The sequence below is a fragment of the Lineus longissimus genome, chromosome 5, assembly GCF_910592395.1.
Source record: "Lineus longissimus chromosome 5, tnLinLong1.2, whole genome shotgun sequence".
Taxonomy (NCBI): domain Eukaryota; kingdom Metazoa; phylum Nemertea; class Pilidiophora; order Heteronemertea; family Lineidae; genus Lineus; species Lineus longissimus.
Window position 1 is genome coordinate 19,739,283 of NC_088312.1, and position 22,779 is coordinate 19,762,061.

General features: G+C 43.5%; 1 protein-coding gene across 1 annotated transcript; it reads left to right on the forward strand.

The window, feature by feature from the left end:
* Positions 1-11,919: 11,919 nt before the first annotated feature.
* LOC135487696 (cytochrome P450 20A1-like) lies at positions 11,920-22,779 on the forward strand. The gene is made up of 11 exons (XM_064771741.1): positions 11,920-12,067; positions 15,583-15,632; positions 17,238-17,407; positions 17,890-18,035; positions 18,427-18,594; positions 18,881-18,953; positions 19,351-19,527; positions 19,740-19,860; positions 20,033-20,147; positions 20,583-20,647; positions 20,975-22,779. Exons 1-11 carry the CDS (start codon positions 11,996-11,998, stop codon positions 21,231-21,233), a joined length of 1,416 nt encoding a protein of 471 aa, XP_064627811.1. The 5' UTR covers positions 11,920-11,995; the 3' UTR covers positions 21,234-22,779.

A 22,779-nucleotide genomic window follows, 5' to 3' on the forward strand; every position in this document is an offset into this window, starting at 1 on the left:
TTAAAAAGATAGGCCACGAAATAACTTGAATATGTGCGAATTTGGCAAATTCCATCCATCGCCTGCCCGGAGCGCCGGTAGCGCCGTTGTTTACATTATGTTACGGCAGCGCGTATAGGAAGTCCGGATCGGCTCGCTCAAGTGACGCTAAAATCCGCGCAAATGGGCTATTTGGAGCGTTTTTCTCAGCAAATATGTGTAGTGCTCATTAAAAAACTTAGGGTGGTTGATGCTTCCTTGGCTGATTTGTGTTTGAAGCAGTGTTTTGAGAGCCTCAAACTTCTGAAGTGAGCTGTGTGCATAGTTCCACATTCTAAAATACCTTGGTACCGTAAAGTCAACTTTTAAATGGAAAATGCATAAGCCTCGTTCTGAGAGTGGAGTGTTTTGGACACGCAACCAAGATGCTCTACCAAAGTTCCCTCGGGTTGCACTAAAATGTGGAACTATGCACACAGCTCACTTCAGAAGTTTGAGGCTCTCAAAACACTGCTTCAAACACAAATCAGCCAAGGAAGCATCAACCACCCTAAGTTTTTTAATGAGCACTACACATATTTGCTGAGAAAAACGCTCCAAATAGCCCATTTGCGCGGATTTTAGCGTCACTTGAGCGAGCCGATCCGGACTTCCTATACGCGCTGCCGTAACATAATGTAAACAACGGCGCTACCGGCGCTCCGGGCAGGCGATGGATGGAATTTGCCAAATTCGCACATATTCAAGTTATTTCGTGGCCTATCTTTTTAAGTTTGAGGTATTTTAGAATAGAAATTGAACCCTCGGCTTCGGACCTTGGTTGAGTTACCAAGACACTCTCGGGTGGAGCTAAAATTTCGTCCAAACCCTCGCCTGTCGGCTCGGGTTTGGACTGTATTTTAGCTCCACCCTCGAGTGTCTTGGTAACTCAACCAAGGTCCTCCGCCTCGGGTTCAATTCCTTAATTTTAGTGCAACCCGAGGGAACTTTGGTAGAGCATCTTGGTTGCGTGTCCAAAACACTCCACTCTCAGAACGAGGCTTATGCATTTTCCATTTAAAAGTTGACTTTACGGTACCAAGGTATTTTAGAATGATCGTCGTCACGTCACCATGCATTTTTACATTAGTGTAACGTGACGTGACGCGAAGTCTTCGTAAGCCTAGTGCCGGAACTTTGAAGTAATACTAGAGGAATTCCCTGATGTAGGTCCCGTGGTCAGGGTGCAGGAGTTCCCGTACCACCTGGCTATCCGATTTACTACCGTGCCGGAACGACATCAGCGCCTCTAGATCGTAAATTTGCCATTCTTGATTTTGGCGCCAAACGAATCCAAAAAAACGCGTTTAAACAATTAAGAATATAATATTATCAGTGCAGTGCCCTAGTAAGCGCGCAGCGCCTTTAGGTTGGGGGGAAACCCCCCAAACCCCCTGGTTGGGAACCTGCTATAGTTCCTTCCGCCAATTTTTTGTTTTGATAGACAGTTTTCTCCGTGTATCGCTTTAGCAGTAACTCAACTCCATCATCATTAATATCCGGCAAAGAAAGCCCCCCCCCCCCCACCCCCGTCCTTCTGACATGTTTTAGCTAGTGCATTGGGGGAAAGGCCCCTCAACCCCCCCCCCCCTATTGGCCTCTCAATAAGTCCTTCTGAGCTGCTTACCCCGGGGCGCTTGAGTGGAACCTCCAAACCTTCATGATGGTGCAGTCCTTTGACACGTTTAACCCAGAGCGAGGAAGAGGTACTCCTTTGATGGTACCCTTACTGCAACCCTCAACCATCATTACCCTTCCTTTTCACTGGCATGATATTGGCAAGACTACCAAGAGGTCGTACTGGTGGCTTCCTTTAGGTAATTGCTTGTGGTCGTACCTGGGCAACCAATTCAAGGGGTCAGGGATCAGGTTTTTCCCCCACCAACATGTTGCCGAATGGTTGATGCATAAAAAATTGGTTGGAAAGGGTTTTTGCAGGCTAAGAGACTGGAAGACACTTGACTCTTGAGGAACACCAGACTGATGAACAAAGAACCTGAGGAACCAACGTACTCTCTACTATACAACAGTAGAGCATTTCACTGTTGTCGATATCGCATTAAACAGTGAACATTCTACCGTGTGTTTGCTTTTGCGCACATTCTCTGCGCAACGAAGAATACCATTGAATATTATATAAATATTGCATGTCATTGTCAAGCCATAGAATAGTCAAAATTATTTGTCAGGTAAAAAATTATTTCACGAGGCTTTAAACCAAACCTTGAAGAAATCGGCCCAGCAGGTTTTGCACAGCGACCCAAACCACTGTCAAAGTGATTTTTAATCGGCGGATACGCAAATCATGTATGGAGCCAAGACGTGTACATTATGTACTGTAGACAGTGTGTGTTTACATTAGCAGACGATGTTTGTTTGAAGCGAGTCCAGGCCCAACTTGAATGCCTTGTACTTTCTGTTCGTGAATGTAACAGTCCCACCCAATGCAACCTACCTACTTTGTGGGTGTAATTCAAGACCCTGACAGTATCAATGTGCAACTTCCTGGCTTAAAACGCCGTAAATATGCTGTTTTTTATCGCCGATTTCGTCGAAATCTTAATGGCCGCCATTTGCAATATCGCGTCATCGATGACGTCAGCCGTGGAATAATGCCGTGGAATAGTCAAAATTATCGCATGGCACGTGGTCGTGAATGACGCGACGTGATTGGCTCACATACTAATGAGGTATGATAATCTGGAATATTGTTGAATGACCACGTGTTTTTAATTTGTTCTATATATATAGTTTTGACTGTAGCCGAATAGACAATTTGAACTTGAAATTTTGACTCTTTTATTTCATTTTAGCAGTGAGGATGGGCGGCTACAGGCGGTATCATTTCCAACAACATGTCACAATAAGAGACCTTTTTCCCCTATGTGCCAGGAGTATGAGGGGTTGGGGCGGTTAGGTCCTGTCATTCCCAGCCGCCAGTCACAATCTGGTAAATTTTTGTCTCAAGTATGAATTTTGGCAATGATTATGGGTCGGGGTCCTATCATTCCCAGCCGCGAGTCACAATCTGGTAACTTTCTGTCTCACGTATGAAATTTGGCAGTGATCATGGGTCGGGGTCCTATCATTCACAGCCACGAGTCACAATCTGGTAACTTTTTGTCTCACATATAAAGTTTGGCAGTGATCACGGGTCGGGGTCCTATCATTCACAGCCACAAGTCACAATCTGGTAACTTTTTGTCTCACATATAAAGATTGGCAGTGGTCATGGGTCGGGGTCCCATCATTCCCAGCCGTAAGTCACAATCAGGTAACTTTTTGTCTCACATATAAAGTTTGGCAGTGATCAGGGGTCAGGGTCCTATCATTCACAGCCACGAGTCACAATCTGGTAACTTTTTGTCTCACGTATGGGCCCACTCATTGTTAGTTCAAGAAGCGGATAATAGACGGCGAAAGCATCTGGCCAACTGTGAACTGTCCACTGTGTAAGCGGAAAATGGAGACAGTGAAGAGTTCACTGTTTTGTGCGGAGCATGCTCTGGAGGAACATAGAACCCTCTTCATACCTGGGAGCATAAAAAGCCTGCTAGCGAATATTGATTATTCTTTAGAAAAAAACAGAAGATCTGCAAAACCAATAGTACCCCATAAAAACATACATTCCTCCTTAAGGTGTCTTCGGATCCCACCACGGCCCATGTGGAATTCGTTCAAAAGGTTTATTGAAATCTCAAAATAAATATTTTTTTCTCGAAACGCCTGCCCGTCTTTTGCTTCATTATTTCGGGATTATATCCATTTTAAGCATCTTTTGGATATTATTACTAAAGTAATATGTAAAGAGCAATCTCTAGTGAACTCACACAACTGTTTGACATGGGGGAGCCCCCCAAACCCCCGTCCTTCTGACATATATAGCCAGTACATTGGGGGATGAGTCCCCCAACCCCCCCCCCCCCGTTCTCTGAAAGTGACAGGTTTTAGTCAGTACATTGGGGGGAAGGCCCCCCCCCCCCCCCCCCCCCCATTGGACTCTAAAAATAGAATTCCTTGGAGACGCTGAACAATAAGGCCCCATAAAGAAATAGTCCCCGCCCCGGTAGCTGTCTCATATCTGCTGGAAGAAGCAGCTCTTTGTGGTGAAATAATAATTGAATGCATGTCATGACACCCAGGAGCTTTTTCTCATTTCTGAAACAGTTGCATGGTTGGAATGAATTTCCAAATCAGTCCGTCAAATCTCTATGCAATGAAAATTGAAATGTCACAACTGTCTCCACCGACGTTGTCCTGTATGTCCTAGCAGACGATTTTTAAATAAATGATGTGATTGATATACTTGTAGATTGGAATGAATTATTTCTTCAATGATATGAAAATTGAAAACCCTCTGATATGCCTGAGTACAAAAATGCAGAGGCAAGACACACCATGCATGTCATGACACCCAGGAGCTTTTTCTCATTTCTGAAACAGTTGCATGGTTGGAATGAATTTCCAAATCAGTCCGTCAAATCTCTATCCAAATGGAACATTATGACCACTCTATATTTGTGCAGTAGTGTTAAAACTGACTTTTTTGAAGTAAAGTACGTAAATCGAGAAGAAGAGGACGTTTACTTCGTCTGCAATGAAATGTCACAACTGTCTCCGCTGACGTTGTTGTCCTGTATGTTCTAGCAGACGATATTTAGGTCTCGTTAGGGAGTTTTTCCCAAATGTACGCGATGATGACGTGCCCCATTAACAGGGCGTAACATCTATTTTAAGATGCGTTTCCAAAGTGAATGCATGAGAACAACCCATTTATGTCGTATATCACTGGAAACGCCCGATTCCCCTGATTTTGCAGGATGTTAAATCGGGCATTTTATTTCTTTAAATAAATCATAAGCGTCGCATTTGCTCCTAGCTATGTTCACCATCCCAAATGGCAATATTGCCAATTGGGCCGGACAATCACGAAAAACCCCAAATATTATACATTTCTTCCTGAATAATTCTTACAGAGACCATTCTCCCATGAAAGACAGTTGCTTACTCTACACAAAAATCAAAAAAAAATCGAGGGTCAACCATTGAACTTTTGAGATATGTTGAATTTTGCACAAATCAGCGAAAAACGCACCAACTGGCACTGGACGGCATTTCAACACGGGGCCGACGCACATCCCAAGTTCAGTGTACACATACGTCGGCAACAACAGTATAAATGCGTAGTTTCTTGTTAGTCGCCTATTGAGTAGCGCTATAGGTTTCAGAAACTCCAAAAAAACATGTCTTTGCCAAAACAACTGCTGAATCAACGCTGACATACTGTAAGGACCGAGAAATCAATGATTTTAGGAACTACGGTTAGGGCTTGGCCGCGCATGAATAACAAAAAAAACTCCCTAATGAGACCTTAAGGTAAGGTTGACATTACCCTGACAGCCTTTTTTTAACATATGATAAAACTGCAGCCTCCTACAAGTCTCCTGATACCCGACAACACTGGTTTCCTCAAAAGGAAAGGCTGGAACGACCATCTAGAAATATCATATGTACTATGACAATCTGCTCAAATTGTGTCATACTTAGCATCCCATACGTCGAAATATATAGAACGCCTCAATTGTGCAAAATAATCACGATCAGCGTCAATCACATACTGCAAAACATGCATGTTCTTATCCGGAAAGAATCAAGCTATTCATATATTCATATATTGGCCGCGCATGAATAACAAAAAAAACTCCCTAATGAGACCTTAGATACATGATGTCCCACACCCGCACGTCAGGACAGTGACGCCGGTGTGAATAAATCTACTTGCGTAAATGGTCAATGGCTCATGACGTCATGAAATAATTGCGACAATGCGACTCATGGTAACTGTGGTTGCGGTGCGTCATGAAAGCAGGATCGGCAAGCGCGGCCCGTATGGAATGCGACAAACTGTACCGGAACCAGAATTGTCCTGGGTCTGCACAAATTTTTTCAGATTCGATGGACATGATGGATATACTTTACTTTCGGCTGTCTATGGTCCCTTCCGGATATTCATGGTAGAATTTATGCCTTGCCTCCAGGAATAACTACACAAAGAAAGATTCTATTCAATAAAATTGACCAATAGGCTGTGTTGCAATCTGTTTGCACTGGTACTCACGATGAAGGCCTGAGTTCACACAGCCCCACATTGTCAATTTCATTGTGGACCATTCAAGAATTACCGCCGTAAAATGGCATGGTTTATACAGGGTGTACCAGAAAAAAAGCATCTTGCTATCATTCGACAAAAACACTGTGGGCCGATTTCACAAATGGTGTTTAAGACTTAGACGCGTGTAACTTCGTATATCAATCAATCAATCATTTTAGATTTAGGGTGCCTATATCCACTGCCAGTGATCAGAGACACCGTAGCTCCAATTCGGTACGGTACATTTCACAACATTTTCGTGCTCTTGAAGGCAGGGACACTATCGATGGCGCGAAGTTTTTGTGGTAAGTTGTTCCACACTCGTGGTGCAGCACACTGAAAGGCCCCTTTCTCTCAGCAACAACTCCCCTGATGAACGCAGAGATCTGGATGACACACACCTAGTGAGGAGCTCCACAAGGTATCCTGGCGCAAGACCATGCAAACATTTGAAAGTCAGTAGGAGGATTTTACATTCTATCCGTCTCGCGACTGGCAACCGGTGAAGTTCACGCAGAATGCACGGTGGAAGTGCATTTAAAGTGAAGTCACACGCGTCTAAGTCTACTTTGATGAAATCGGCCCTGGAAGTTTATGTGGTTTGTACGACGGAATTTTTCGGCCGTCCCTGTATATGAATATTCGGTGCATTATCTGCGGATATTGGTCTGAGCTGATTGGTGAAATTAACACACTGAAGTGTGATTCACAACTTTTGTGGCATGCGATATAAAATGACGACACGGCACTTTGTCATGAAGTTGTCAATTTCTCTCTGGTCGAGTCTTCGTGGCCATCCTAGGCCTATAAAAATGAGGTCGATGGCCATTTCCATCTCAGTTTGTCCATCAAATATGGATCAGCAAGAACCCCTACGAAAACGGCGAAGGAGCTACTCGGTTCGTGAGAAAATTGCTTATCTGCGGGATCTAGAGGCAGCTCTCCTCAATGGCACAGTCGACAGGATGAGCGAGTTTGCGCATCACTACAAGATCCCAGTGTCGACCCTGAAGAAGTGGGACCTTCAAGACCTGGAGCGAAAGGCAGGTGAAGGTCGCGGCGACGACAGAACCTCTAAAGAGCGACAAGTTGGTCTTTGGCCCGAGGTAGAGGACGACTTGTATCAATGGTTACAGCAGCAACGGGAGATGAGGCTACCAGTCGCAGTCCAAGACATTCAAGAACGAGCCCTGACCATTTTTGAAGACTGGTGGAATGCGTTACCACACGAGCTGAGACAAGACGTTATCCAGGCCAGACCGACACTCCACCAATTCAACGCATCCGCTGGCTGTGTAGAGGGATTTATGACAAGAAAGAAGATAGCCCTCCGAAAGGCGAATAAAAACACCACCACTCTCCCAGCTGATGCCGCCCATCCGGTCCAGGTATTTCGCGACAATGTGATGCAAACTATCCAGCATTTGGAGATTGCCATGAGGTTGCTGCTAAACATGGACCAGACGTTCGCACTATTTGAGTATCGACCAATGTATACTGTCAATGACAAGGGAGCGAAGTCAGTGGATGTACGTACATCGAGATCAAACACAAAACTGGGCTGCACCGTTAGTCTAACAATCAGTGCGACGGGATGGAAGGCACCGGCACACGTCACCTTTCCAAGAAGAGGGTTCGTACGACAGCTCGATCACCTGCAGGAGGATGACGACTTGCCAGCAAATCTCATTGTGACGTCCTCTGCTACCGGTTGGATGAGACGGGAGCCAGCCCGTCATTGGTCAGACCAAGTATTGGAGCCATTCGTCACCCCAGAGAACGATGAGCGATTCCTTCTAATAGTAGATAGATATCGTGTGCACCGCACAGAGGAATTCGGCCAGCGAATTACGGAACTGGGAGGGATACTCGATTTTATTCCAGCCGGCTGCACATCCTTGGCCCAACCCCTCGATCTGACTGTTATGAAGTCGTTCAAAAGCAACATGAAAAAGAAGTGGAAGGCCTGGAAACAAGAAAACACGGACGATGCAGGACGCTGTGAACGCATTGGGTTACGTAACGTGGTCAACATCATCAGTCAAGCCTGGGAATCCGTACCTGTACAAGTGGTAGAAAACGGATTTGAAACGGCTTTCAGAGCAGCAGCGGTAGACGCAGGACCAATTCAAGAGCTGGACGATGAGGAGGACGAAGCAGGACTCGAATTCTTAAACATCCAGGGGGATGAAATAGAAATAGAATAAATAGTCTTTTACTTGGTGGTAAAAAATCTGGGATGATCTTTTGAACTACCCTGTATAACGCTCTTTCATTTCAACGAAATCAGTCTGTAGGCCTATCGCTCATCAAACCGATCAGTTTCAAAATGATCACAGTCGGTGACTCGGATCACCGCTCTCAGTTGTACCATTCGGACAATCGGTTAAACAACTTCATTATTCCCCACCTTTCAGAGAACCAGCCAGTCGTATTGAAAGGCCTTCAACTTGGCCAGTGCATACGTAATGAATTGGTATTTAGTGAAGGGACCATAGACAGCCGAAAGTAAAGTATGAATTTTGTTTACACTTTATACACATACGTTACCATTACACTCACTACGTTGTGTGAGTTAATATGTAAAGAGCAATCTCTAGTGAACTCACACAACTGTCCTTCTGACATATATAGCCAGTACATTGGGGGATGAGTCCCCCAAACCCCCTCCCCCGTTCTCTGAAAGTGACAGGTTTTAGTCAGTACATTGGGGGGAAGCCCCCCCCCCCCATTGGACTCTAAAAATAGAATTCCTTGGAGACGCTGAACAATAAGGCCCCATAAAGAAATAGCTGCCTCATATCTGCTGACAGAAGCAGCTCTTTGTGGTGAAATAATAATTGAATGCATGTCATGACACCCAGGAGCTTTTTCTCATTTCTGAAACAGTTGCATGGTTGGAATGAATTTCCAAATCAGTCCGTGAAATCTCTATGCAATGAAAATTGAAATGTCACAACTGTCTCCACCGACGTTGTCCTGTATGTCCTAGCAGACGATTTTTAAATAAATGATGTGATTGATATACTTGTAGATTGGAATGAATTATTTCTTCAATGATATGAAAGTTGAAAACCCTCGAGTACGAAAATGAGGAGGCAAGACACATCATGCATGTCATAACACCCTGGACCTTTTTCTCATTTCTGAAACAGTTGCATGGTTGGAATGAATTTCCAAATCAGTCCGTCAAATCTCTATCCAAATGGAACATTATGACCACTCTATATTTGTGCAGTAGTGTTAAAACTGACTTTTTGAAGTAAAGTACGTAAATCGAAAAGAAGAGGACGTTTACTTCGTCTGCAATGAAATGTCACAACTGTCTCCGCCGACGTTGTTGTCCTGTATGTTCTAGCAGACGATTTTTAGATACACTTCAGGACAGCGGCGCCGGTGTGAATAAATCCTCTTGCGTGAATGGTCAATGGCTCATGACGTCATGAAATAATTGCGTCAACAACGGGAATCATGGTAACTGTGGTTGCGGTGCGTCGTGAAAGCAGAATCGGCAAGCGCGGCCCGTATGGAATGCAACAAACTGTACCGGAACCGGAACTGTCATGGGTCTGCACAAATTTTTTCAGATTCGATGGACATGATGGATATATGAATTTTGTTTACACTTTATACATACACGTAACCATTACACTCACTACGTTGTGTGAGTTATCAAAAACCAAAACACATATGTCGGGGGGGTAAACCCCCTGATATTGAAGTGTGATTAAAAAACAGTGTGAATATTCATGTGGTTCTCTCTCGGAGCTCAGAATAGTCGAGTTGCTTCAGGCCAGAGTCCTCTATTAAAACCTGTGTACATTACGTGTACATTGTTGTGCATAAATTTTGGTAAAAAAAGTACTCATTGGACCAATCAATCTGCACAAAATTTCATATGTGTCAAGAAGAACCCTTTGCCAATAGCATAATAAAGTTTAAAAACATTCCAATACCGATTGCCTCAGAAAAAGAGATTTCCGTACACCATATCCATCAAAACGTCACTGGCGCATTGATATGGCCCTGTCAAAGTACAAGTTCTAAACTGACCAGTGAGACCACATTTTCTTAAATATATTATCAAAAAGCATACTTCTGTGATGGCCTGACTCTGTAGATTAAGAATCAACCACAGATTGAGAATTAATTCCACTTTCGTCCATCCCAGCCATGTATTTACCACAACTTGACATTTTGATAAGCTCTATGTGACTTCCGGTCGTGGATGAATACAGGTCTCTGCCCTTCATTCGCGCGTTTATCCCTTCTGGCGGCCATTTTAAGTCAAATTTAAGCCATTTGAAACGAATCCATGGACTTGAGAAACATTGTTTACATTGGATACGTCGTATGCACGTTAACCATAGTAGCGCTTCGCAGAACTGCTGCGCGTTTATAAGCTCCAAAAATTCGTAATTAACTAACTGGTGAAGAAAAATACACAAATATCAAGGCTATAAGCAGGAGGAAAATTCATTTATTATTTCACCACAAAGAGCTGCTTCTGTCAGCAGATCATGAGACAGAAATATCTATTGATACAATGGCAAGTTCTACTACACAGTATACAAACAAAACTATACAAGCAAAATGGGTTCAAATGACACAAGTAGAATAGCCATCCCTGCTGTTTTGCATACAGTAGTCAAAATTTATCATTTCGTGCAATGTGCTTTTTCAAGACTGATTGTTTTCAACGCACTTCACTAGACAATGTGGTGCTTTCTGATTGGCTGAGACAAATGTAGTGTACAAATGTACACTATTGCCCGAAAGGTTCAGGAAAAAAAATTCGCGGGCGGGCGGGGACTATTTCTTTATGGGGCCTTATTTTTCAGCGTCTCCAAGGAATTCTATTTTTAGAGTCAAATGGGGGGGGGAGGGGTTGGGGCGCCTTCCCCCCCAATGTACTGACTAAAACCTATCACTTTCAGAGAACGGGGGGGGGGGTTGGGGGACTGATCCCCCAATGTACTGGCTAAATATGTCAGAAGGACGGGGTTTGGGGGACTCCCCCATGTCAATTCCATTCATGCCCGGATTCCACATTTTCCTTGGACCCAGCTACTTGCAAGCCAAAACAAATATGGCGACGGTAGCCCCGATTCGGCAATCGATTGGCATGTCTTGCATTCAAAATACACAATGTAACTCAAAAACTTGACTCCCTAAATGACTGAAACGCATAGAATATCTTTAGAAACATTATTCAATGGTTTTAAACCACATATACCCTGTTCTTGAACTGTTGGTCATGATTGGTCATGATTGGTCATGATTGGACATGATTGGTCATGATTGGTCGTGATTTAGTATTACCGCGGTAATGATTTAAGGAGAAATTGACGGTTCTTAGTGTTGTATGGGACAGAAGTGAGTTCATACTTCATAAATACGTGAATATATTATGATATGGGCGGGCTTCTAAGTCAAAACAATAACAAACTCAACTGCATCTCTGCCGTGTATCGCGTATTGCATTGCCTAGTGTATTTCGTAGTGTATTTTAGCGAAGACATTATTTCCGCACTTTGGCCACGCGAAGTTAATCTGCTCTGTAAATGTTATTTTACACAGGAAGAATTCATACTAGGTATTGCAATGTTTCATGTCTTGTTTGTGTTTTTGTGTACAGGAGCGCACCAGACAGTGAGACGTAGAGATGTGTTCAGTGCTGGTGCTGTCAGTAGATTAAATCTGATCAGCGCCATAGCGATCAGTAATATGGGATGTGATCACGTGATGTGACGTCACCGCGGAATCCTCCTTGCGCAAGTACCATGTGAAGGTTGCAATAGATTTGCGTACAGAACTCTGTAAAAAATGCTGGATTTTGCCATATTTGCGGTGACAATTGTAGTTGCACTTATTGGTCTGGTTGTCTACTTGTATCCGGTAAGTTTATGGTTTTAATTCACCCTTCTTTGCATTTGTAAAACGTGTAAAGTACTCTTACTGTATAAAGTGGGAGGTAATTTTTTGAAAAAAAGACCAGCCCTAGTCTTAAAACTTAAGACGATAAAAGAAAAAAATACTTCAAAGAAGCTTTCTTTTACCGTCTTAACTCTCTTATCAGCGGCCATTACTCAGAAAAGACATATTCGTATCGAGTACGTAATAAACACACTGCATGCGCTTAAACCATAACAAGAATTACTTATAAAACACTACCATGTTAACAAGTACCCTTAGCGGTTGATGAAAAACATATTTTAAAGCCAAATCGATAGACGGAAATTAGTTAAAATCTGAAGTGAATTTGGAGGCAGTTTCGAAACCTACTTGATTTCGTAGACGGCTCGTTTCAGACAGTCTAAAAATAGGTTTAGAGATCACATCCTCGCGAAAACATGTCATTGCATGTTACATGTGTAAACCGCTGACAACAACGGCGCCATTTTGTGCAAAATGGCGCACTTTTTAACCTCGTCAAAATTACCGTGACGAAAAAAGAGCATCAAGATTTATTTTCTTATCTTTCTGAAATTACAAAAGAATATTATCAATCACCAATGGAATGACCCTATTGAGAAATTTGATGTAATTTTTGTTTTTATTTAATCGTTATCGGTCACCTCCTCACATATTGCTGCCAGGGGTGAAAGACTTGGGTAAAGAACGACTCTCTGCATGGTGAGGAGATTGATAACTGCACGTGACAATAATAAGCGCGCAGCAGAAGGCTTTTCTGCGAAGCGCTACTATGGTTAACGTGCATACGTATCCAATGTAAGCAATGTTTTTCAAGTCCATGGATTCGATTCAATGTCACCAAAGGTCAGCCAAAAGAGATAAACGCGCGAATAAAGTAACTCGACTATTCTGAGCTCCGCCAGAGAAGCTCACGATTATTCTCACTGTTTTTTAATCAAACTTCAATTTCTGGGGGGGTTCGGGGGGTTTCCCCCGACATATGTGTTTTGATTTTTGATACATTAGTAATAATATCCCAAAGATGTAAACCCCAATAATCAAGCAAAAACCGGGCAGGGCAGAGACATGTATTCATCCACAGGCGGAAGTGACACATAGTCCGTACTGAACTGTGAAGCTGTGGTAAATACATGACTGTGATGGGTAAAAGTGGATTTATTCTTCAATCTTTGGTGGATTTTCAATCTACAGAGCCAGGCCATAACAGGGATATACTTTTTGATAATTAATTTAAGGAAATATTGTCTCACTGGCAAGTTTAGAACTTGTATTCTAATAGGCCCAAATCAGTCCGCGAGTGACGATTTGATGGCAATGCTGTACACAAATCAATTTTTCTCAGGCAATCGGTATTGGAATGTTTTGAATTTTTATTATTATTCCGATAAAAGCCACATATAAAATTTGGTGGGAATTAAAGCACCCTTGGTGTACTTTTTTCACCAACCTATATTCATTAAAATGTACACAGAATGTACACGCTGGCTAATAGAGGTCTCTGTCCGGCAGGCGTTTCGAGAAAAAAAAATTTTGTGATTGCAATAAACCTTTTCATCGAATACCACATGGGCCGTGGTGGGATCCGAAGACACATTATGGAGTAATGTATGTTTTTATGGGGTACCATTGGTTTTGCAGATCTTCTGGTTTTTCCTTAAGAATAATCAATATTCGCTAGCAGGGTTTTTATGCTCCCAGATATGAAGAGGGTTCTTTGTTCCTCTGGTTCTTTGGTCAGCAGTCTGGTGTTCCTCAAGAGTCAAGTGTCTTCCAGTCTTTTGGCCTGCAAAAACCCTTTCCAACCAATTTTTTATGCATTTACCATTCGGCAACATGTTGGTGGGGGAAAAACCTGACCCCTGGCCCCTTGAATTGGTTGCCCGGGTACAACAAGATGCAATCGTCTCAGCCTCAGGGAAGCCACCAGTGGGTACCATCAAAGGGGTACCCCTTCCTCGCCCTGAGTTAAACGTGTCACAGGAATGTACTATCATGAAGGTTCGGGGGTTCCACTCGAGCGCCCCCGGGTAAGCAGCTCGGAAGGACTTATTGAGAGGCCAATGGGGGGTTTGGGGGTGCCTTCCCCCCCAATGCACTGGCTAAATCATGTCAGAAGGACGGGGCGGGGGGGGGGGGGGCTACCTATGTCGACAGTTGCGTGAGTTCACTAGAGCTTGCACATTACATATGAATCTGCCAGAGTGGCAGACTACCAGGGGGAGGGGGCACATTTTCCATTTCTTTGCTGGCTATTGTGATGAGAGTTGAGTTACTGCTAAAGAGATACCCGGAGAAAATCGACTATCAAAACAAAAAATTGGCGGAAGGAACTATAGCAGGTTCCCAACCAGGGGGTTTGGGGGGTTTCCCCCCAACCTAAAGGCGCTGCGCGCTTACTAGGGCACTGCACTGATAATATTATTGACGGTAGAAGATGCCGGCTTTGCGATTTTCTCGTCAATAATGTCCAAATATGACTTTATTTCTTAGTTGAATTCGAAATTGGTGCATATAAACACTGTACAGCTACATAAAGAATACATTAATTTGGTAAATTATGTAGATACATGTTCCCTTTTTATAAAATTTGCACATAGTTTTTCCGGGTTCTTTGATATGCAAATGTGCATTTCCACGTGCTTTCATCTACGCGGTATTTCTGATATCCTTGCATCGACGTATATATGGCCTAAATCCCATTGTCTCAGCCAATATACGTCGATGGTTCATTCGACTATACAAGCCCCAGGAATGACGTAGGCCTAGGCCTACTCAGCATGCTTAGGGCAGTAGGTTAGATATCCTCTCACCTCATGACCTGTCACTGTCAGAGCCAGAGGGGACTTTGAAGGCCACCCAGACCCATCAAACCAGCAAACAAAGGCCACATGACCGCATACTATCTGACAAGACGACCAGTAGTTTGAGTTTGTCCAGTTGGCCTACATGTCACTTTTTTGACATGCCTCTCCCGACTAGTCTCCACTCGTAGTTGACCACTCATCAACCAATCAAGGATGAATTCCCGTAATTATGCCAAAAGAGCCTTTTAGATTGTTTAATGTCGAAGAATGAGGCCATATTCCAGATGGGATGATAATATATCAAACCATTCATCATATTTATTATCCATTAAATTGTCATCAACAAGACAATTATATGCTTACATGTAGGCTGCCCTGCTTTGTATCAAACCACTTGCGCGCTAATAATCATTTGGGTGCAATTATAGTATAAATCAGTATAAATGTAATGACTGTAGATGCTTAAACACATCAAAATGTGTGCAAATCAGCCCTCGGAACCCAGACCATGTTTTCCCCATGGCAACAAGCAACAACAAAAAGATGTCGGCTAGCTTCATGGCTGTATGTAGACTAGTCATTGCTGTGACAGTCATTGCTACCAAAGTTGGAAGTCCTGCGCATGCACATAACGGTTCATGTCTTGAAATAGTCCGTTTATTCATATTTCAGGGGCGAAGTAAGCCAACTACTGTGCCAGGCCTTGAACCAACTGATCCCAGGTAACACTGCCACTAGAAGTTCAGTCTGCCAGGGCTTTCCAGCATTTCCTCAGAGTGGGTTGTCGCTGACAGTCTCTGATGTATAGGCGATGCCGCGAAACACGCGCGATGACCCCTAACTTTTTGGGATTGATTGTATGCATTATTTAGCCCTAAAACGAAGAACCCTGTATTGCAACAGGCTGCTGACCCCAGCATCCTTTCGGCCCCTGGGGCAGCCTGTCAGTTTTAGGTGTCCCCTGGTCCAGCCTGTCAGCCCCTGGGGCAGCCTGTCAGTTTTAGGTGTCCCCTGGTTCAGCCTGTCAGCCCCTGGGGCAGCCTGTCAGTTTTAGGTGTCTCCTGGTTCAGCCTGTCGGCCCCTGGGGCAGCCTATCAGTTTTAGGTATCCCCTGGTTCAGCCTGTCGGCCCCTGGGGCAGCCTGTCAGTTTTAGGTATCCCCTGGTTCAACCTGTCGGCCCCTGGGGCAGCCTATCAGTTTTAGGTGTCCCCTGGTTCAGCCTGTCAGCCCCTGGGGCAGCCTGTCAGTTTTAGGTGTCTCCTGGTTCAGCCTGTCAGCCCCTGGGGCAGCCTGTCAGTTTTAGGTGTCTCCTGGTTCAGCCTGTCAGCCCCTGGGGCAGCCTGTCAGTTTTTGGTGTCCCCTGGTTCAGCCTGTCGGCCCCTGGGGCAGCCTGTCAGTTTTTGGTGTCCCCTGGTTCAACCTGTCGGCCCCTGGGGCAGCCTGTCAGTTTTAGGTGTCTCCTGGTTCAGCCTGTCAGCCCCTGGGGCAGCCTGTCAGTTTTAGGTGTCCCCTGGTTCAGCCTGTCAGCCCCTGGGGCAGCCTATCAGTTTTAGGTATCCCCTGGTTCAACCTGTCGGCCCCTGGGGCAGCCTGTCAGTTTTAGGTGTCCCCTGGTTCAGCCTGTCAGCCCCTGGGGCAGCCTATCAGTTTTAGGTATCCCCTGGTTCAGCCTGTCGGTGCCTGGGGCAGCCTGTCAGTTTTAGGTGTCCCCTGGTTCAGCCTGTCAGCCCCTGGGGCAGCCTATCAGTTTTAGGTATCCCCTGGTTCAGCCTGTCGGCCCCTGGGGCAGCCTGTCAGTTTTAGGTATCCCCTGGTTCAACCTGTCGGCCCCTGGGGCAGCCTATCAGTTTTAGGTGTCCCCTGGTTCAGCCTGTCAGCCCCTGGGGCAGCCTGTCAGTTTTTGGTGTCCCCTGGTCCAGCCTGTCGACCCCTGGGGCAGCCTGTCAGTTTGAGGTATCCCCTGGTTCAGCCTGTCGGCCCCTGGGGCAGCCTGTCAGTTTTTGGTGTCCCCTGGTTCAACCTGTCGGCCCCTTGGGCAGCCTGTCAGTTTTAGGTGTCCCCTGGTCCAGCCTGTCGACCCCTGGGGCAGCCTGTCAGTTTTTGGTGTCCCCTGGTTCAACCTGTCACCCCAACAACCTGCTTATAGTGGTTGGAAAGCAGGCAGACCATGGCAGAAAAAACACAGTGCAAAAACTAAATTTAGAAAGGCAGTGCTGGGCCCTGCTAAAGCTCTTGAAACATTATGAAGTTGAAACATTATGAAGAGAGTATCATTTGTTTTGTATTACATGATCAACTCTTATTGTCTTGACTCCTTCATTTTCAGCAAGGGAAACTTGGCGGACATCGCCGCGGCCGGCAGCCTCCATGAATTCCTGATATTTCTTCACGACAAGTATGGCTCGATTGCCTCCTTCTGGATGGGCAACCAGCTCGTCATCAGCATCGCCAAGGTGGATCTCTTCCAACAGCAGATGGGACTCTTCGATAGGCCTCGTAAGTGCATGAAGTGGATGAAATGAGCGATTGAATTCACCTTCACGAAAAACTAATAAGCCTTTAGTGATCATTTACAAAAAAAACCATAGTAACATTTCAGAATATGAACTTTAAAGGCGTACGCTATTCATTGAATTTGGAAAATTTCAGATTGTGTAAATATGTACTGACTTGACGGTGATAGAACAGTGCCATTCTGTTGGCAGATATACAATCACTATACTGCACTACAGCATTGTGTACAAATGCATTTCTGTTTTTCCTGGACCACCAGTAACTACGAACATCGTACATGTATCTCTTTAAAAGAGGGGGAGAGGGATGAACTTGTTTTTCATCATCTCAAATTTACAATAGGGAACTAGGAGCCACTGGGTCAATATGGTGGTCTTTATGTCGCTAATATGCTAATATGTCACTCCTCGTGGTCAATAATTTCTTTAGAAACGACACTGTACATTCCTTTTTTTCTCTTTCAGCATCTCTTTTCAAACTATTCGAGCCACTCATCGGACCAATGTCGATAGAGTTTGCAAATAAGGCAGACGGGAGGATGCGACGTAACACGTATGATAAGTGTTACAGTCACAGCGTTATAAAATGCTTGTACCCGATCTTCAACGAGGTTGGTAAACTAAAGTAGGCCTTTAGAAGCCTAATTTAGTACTTTCACTGCTTGGCCAGCAGGGGGCCAAATCTGAAAACCTTAGATATGCGTTTAATGCTTTACTTCTTGCCCGACTGCCACCAATCTGATTTTATGGGTATATCTTACCATCATATGCAGTATTATATGTGTCACATGGGTTTTTAATTTGACCTACTTTTCAAGGTCACAGAGGTTATATGGCATAAAATTTTCATTTTGCTATCAACTAAACAAATGTAGCAAGTTTCTTAAACAGCATGAATTCTAAGCCACCAAATGTCTATACGATGAGCGCAATGGCCCCTGACCTTTTCATTGTAGTAGGCCTGCGTCCGTGATGTATGTCGATGCATTTTCTCCATTTTAGTTTGCGAATGAGCTGGCGGATAAGTGGGGGAACCTCGTCGGTGAGGAACACATTCCGGTCAAAAACTACATGTTTTCGTTTGCAATCAAGTCCATCACCCTGGCCTCCTTTGGTGACTACTTCAAGGATGAAAAGAAAGTGCAGAAGTTGAAGATGGCAAAAGATTTTGTAAGTGCTGGGTGTCACAAAAAAGGTTATACGCTTTTGATCTTGAAAATCAAGGCGAATGTCGAAGGGATGACAAGGAAGATCTAATGACCTCGTTTATCAGTTCACCACTGTGAGATTGAATGTTTGATCATGTTGGTGGCGCATTTGTCTTGGCCTTCAGTATCTCCAACCCCCCCCCGCCCCCGTCGTACTCCAGGTCTGGACGGTTGGCATACGTGGGTTCTTTAATCATTTGGCGATGTTATTGTCAAAGCTTATATGTTGTCGTGATTGCATTTTCCAGGTGTGGACAGAAATGGAGAGACGGCTGACGAGCACGAGTCAAGATGCTGAAACGCAAAAGCGCTTCGAAGAAAGTAGGTGTTATGTTTCACTTTTTGTTCCACTGCATTCGACAGTTTTGAATTCTGGCAAATTAAGTAGATGCTATGCTCGATTTTTACCCGTCATCAATCGATAATTTTGAATTCTGGAAAATGTTTCTAGATTAACAGTAATGACAAAGAATGAGATCAAACATAAGGTAGAATGGGGTAATTGTAGCCCCGGTTTAATTGTACAAATAAACCGGGACTACAATTACCCCATTCAACCTTACATGCTTAAAATTTGCAAAATTTTAATGCTATCATGAGATTTATTAAAAATCAAAAGTATCTAATCCTTTTTTTGTCACCTAGTAGTTTGAGTATTACCGTCATTTACCGTACCCCTCTTCCATTTCCTAACGCTTGTTATTTACCCACATTGCAGACAAAAAAATCCTGCTGGATATTTGTGATGAGCTCCTCAAGCACCGCAGAAAGAACCCCCCACTTGGTGATGAGTATCTTCTCATCGACACCTTTCTCGAGGCAGATATGTCGGACGAACAGCTCCGATCCGACGCCATAACATACCTGATCGGAGGATTCCACACGACGGGAAATCGTAAGTTTAACGTCTTTCTTTTTCCTATTACTTGTAATATATCAGTATTTCCGGCCAAAAAAAACCTATGGACATCTGTGAAGAACTACCCAGTCATCACTATTATGGACCAGAAACTCAAAATTAATTAGCCATGAAAACCATAGGGTGATGTAGGGCTGTTGATATCGACTTCGTTCTGACTTGTTCCACACCGTCCATTTCTTCTATAGTTTTGTCGTGGGCTATTTACTTCCTTGCCTCGCACCCTGACGCCCAAGAGAAGCTTTATGAAGAAATCAAGGCAGTCTTGGGAGATGATGATGTTGACAGTGAAAACGCTTCTGCACTCATGTAAGTACAATGTAAAATCCAAAAGGATGCTACAGAAAAGGATGTTGGGCCAGTTGGCTGTAAGGTTGACGTTGAGTCCTAATTAACGCAACTATATTGCAGAAAAAAAATTGAAATAGAAAATGCACGTACAGTCTTGGGCCGGAGATATAACTTCACTTCTCTGTTATAGTTATCTTCGCCAAGTGATAGATGAAACAATGAGGTGTGCTGTGCTGGCTCCTTATGCGGCAAGATATGACCCTGATTCTGAAACCGAACTCGGTGGTCATGTCATTCCACCTGGTGTAAGTATTCTTCACATCAAAATTCAAATCTTACATATTCATGACTACGAATATTTTGTGAACAGTGACTGAGAATTCAGATGATTTTCACTAAGGGGCCATGCTATACGCACATTTCTGATCTTCAGGATCCCCATTATACGCAAACGAATTGTAAAACTGTAATGCGAATGACCTCCAGGATTCTTGACTCTCCCCCTCAGATGCGCATCTTACATACTTAAAGTACGACTCCAAAAGCACATGGGCAAACCATGATAAGAAAAGGTTTCATTGTGGATGGAATGCAGCCGCTGATTGGTTAAATTGCAACTCCTTGACATGTAGTCATGGCTCTGTCGCAGTTGACCTTTTACGTCCTGTCGGCTGGGTGAATCAGTCAGTCGAGTCCAGGGGTATGGCATTCAAATTAAAAAACTGAATTCTTTATTCAAGACGCCTGTGATCCAAGCTGTTGGTGTTACCTTCCAAGATGAAGAAGTCTGGCCTAATCCAAACAAGTACGTAAACACAGTTTAGATTACACCATGTTAGTCTACAGAATGCCTATAGTCTATAGACTAATATGGTGTAGACTATAGAATGGTCTGCTTTATAGCTCCAGTTCAGATGCGGTGGTCTAAAAGCGTCCATATTCTCTGAACCTGTTGTCTAATCCCAGAAAAAAGATCGGCTGTAATCCCATTTCTCGACCTGCGATAACCATCGCAAACAAGCGTGTATTGTCGCCTGCGATTTAAATTTCGGGTCACTGTAATCTTAATCACTCGTTTGCAGCTCACTTAATTTTCATTTAAAAGTATTCATAATTCATTGATTGATTTTAGATTCGACCCCGATCGATTCAGCTCTGAAAATGTTAAAAGTCGCCATCGCCTTTCGTTCAGTCCGTTTGGTTTCGCTGGGAAGAGAAAGTGTCCAGGATACCGATTTGCGTACGCCGAAGCAACAACGGCATTGGCGATCCTCTTCAGTCGCTTCAAAATCAAGCTGGTGGACGACCAAGTTGTTTTGCCGTTATATCAACTCGTCACGACTTCGGCTGATGAAATTTGGATTCAAGTTGAGGAGAGAAAGAAGAAGTAACTGTGTTCAGTTAATTACGCCAGGTCAGAGTTTTTGGATCCTTGTTCTACATGTATAATGAACCGGCATGGTCATTATCGGACAGACTGTGATTTTCTACGCGTATGAATACTGAACTGCCTCAGTTGAGTTCTTGAAGTACTTCGATGCTGGACAGCTGATCAGAAATTCATTAGTACCCACGCCTTGTTCAGAGGACAGTACTCTTGACATCAGAAATCTCCCCAGAATTCATAAGATGGTAATGGGGTTTATACTGGGTGCATTCTTGTAGAATAGGTCTTACTTTCTCTTTTTTGAGATTGAATAAGCTATTTTAGTATCTTAATTAGAAAAGGTGCTTAACTTAGATTTATATGCCCGTGCCATGGTCTTCAATTGAAGACAAAATTATTTCATTTTGACACAATATTGCCCATTCATAACTGATATGCATGTCACATTCGAAGTTAATCCGGCAATTGGAAGAGATAGCAGACAATTTCATACTACGCTGTAGCCCCTGCTATCTGCCAAAACAACTATAAAGGTAATAAAAATCAACCCTGTTGAACTATTCAGGTGCATGAGGCACCTATTGGAGGTGGTGGTGGGTGGTGGAGATCAACAGGCTTTTCAAGGGTCTTATAAATGCTGGCTCTTTCCAGCTCTTCATCATAGTATTTGGTCGGTCATGAAATGATAAATGTTACATATATTTAAATTTGTTATTGAACATACTTATATATAGCTTATATTGTAATAAAATATAATTATATATGCTTGCGAAATAAAATCCCTCAGTCTTCTTTCATTGCATATAAAGTGCAATTGACCTCCTGTACTTTATATATGTGGCCGTACATACCCACCTGACCTCACATCTGTACATACCTTATGAAGATTATGAAACAATGCAGATTAAGGAAGTACATAAAAAGCAAGTTGCCTTGAGACAAGTTGGCTAACATAAGCAACTACCGTAGCCAACAATAGCCACTTTCAGTTATTATTGCTATAATACGGCAATGCATGTCTTGTACCCCTCATCGGTGGTATGGTGCAGTACATTGCTGCAAGTAAATCTAAAATATCAAAATACTCATAAGGTTAAGTTGTTATACTGAAATACTGTAAATGATAAATATAGGTTGCTAACATTGGCTCATAGTGAAAAAGAATGAAATAAGTACAGACAAAAAATCAAGTTCCCTTGACAAAGTACAACATGTCGCGGAACCTCGACAACTCAATTGGTAAAGCAGTGGACCGGCAATCCCAAGATCCCCGTCAAGGCAACTCGATTTTTCTGTACTAATTTCATTTATTTACTATCAAATATACTGTAAAACTAAAACGTTGCAAAATAGCATGCAGTTGATGGGAATTGCCTGCTGCCATGACCGAGGCAATTCTCGTACCGTCTCAGAAGCCAACAGCCTCATTACCAGCAATCCCCAACTTTATTATGCCGCTGCTAAATGCAGGCGCTACGATCGAGTTTGACACGTGACCCAATTTAGCCAATCAGAGCGTTCATCGAATAATAAAATATATTTTTAGTACA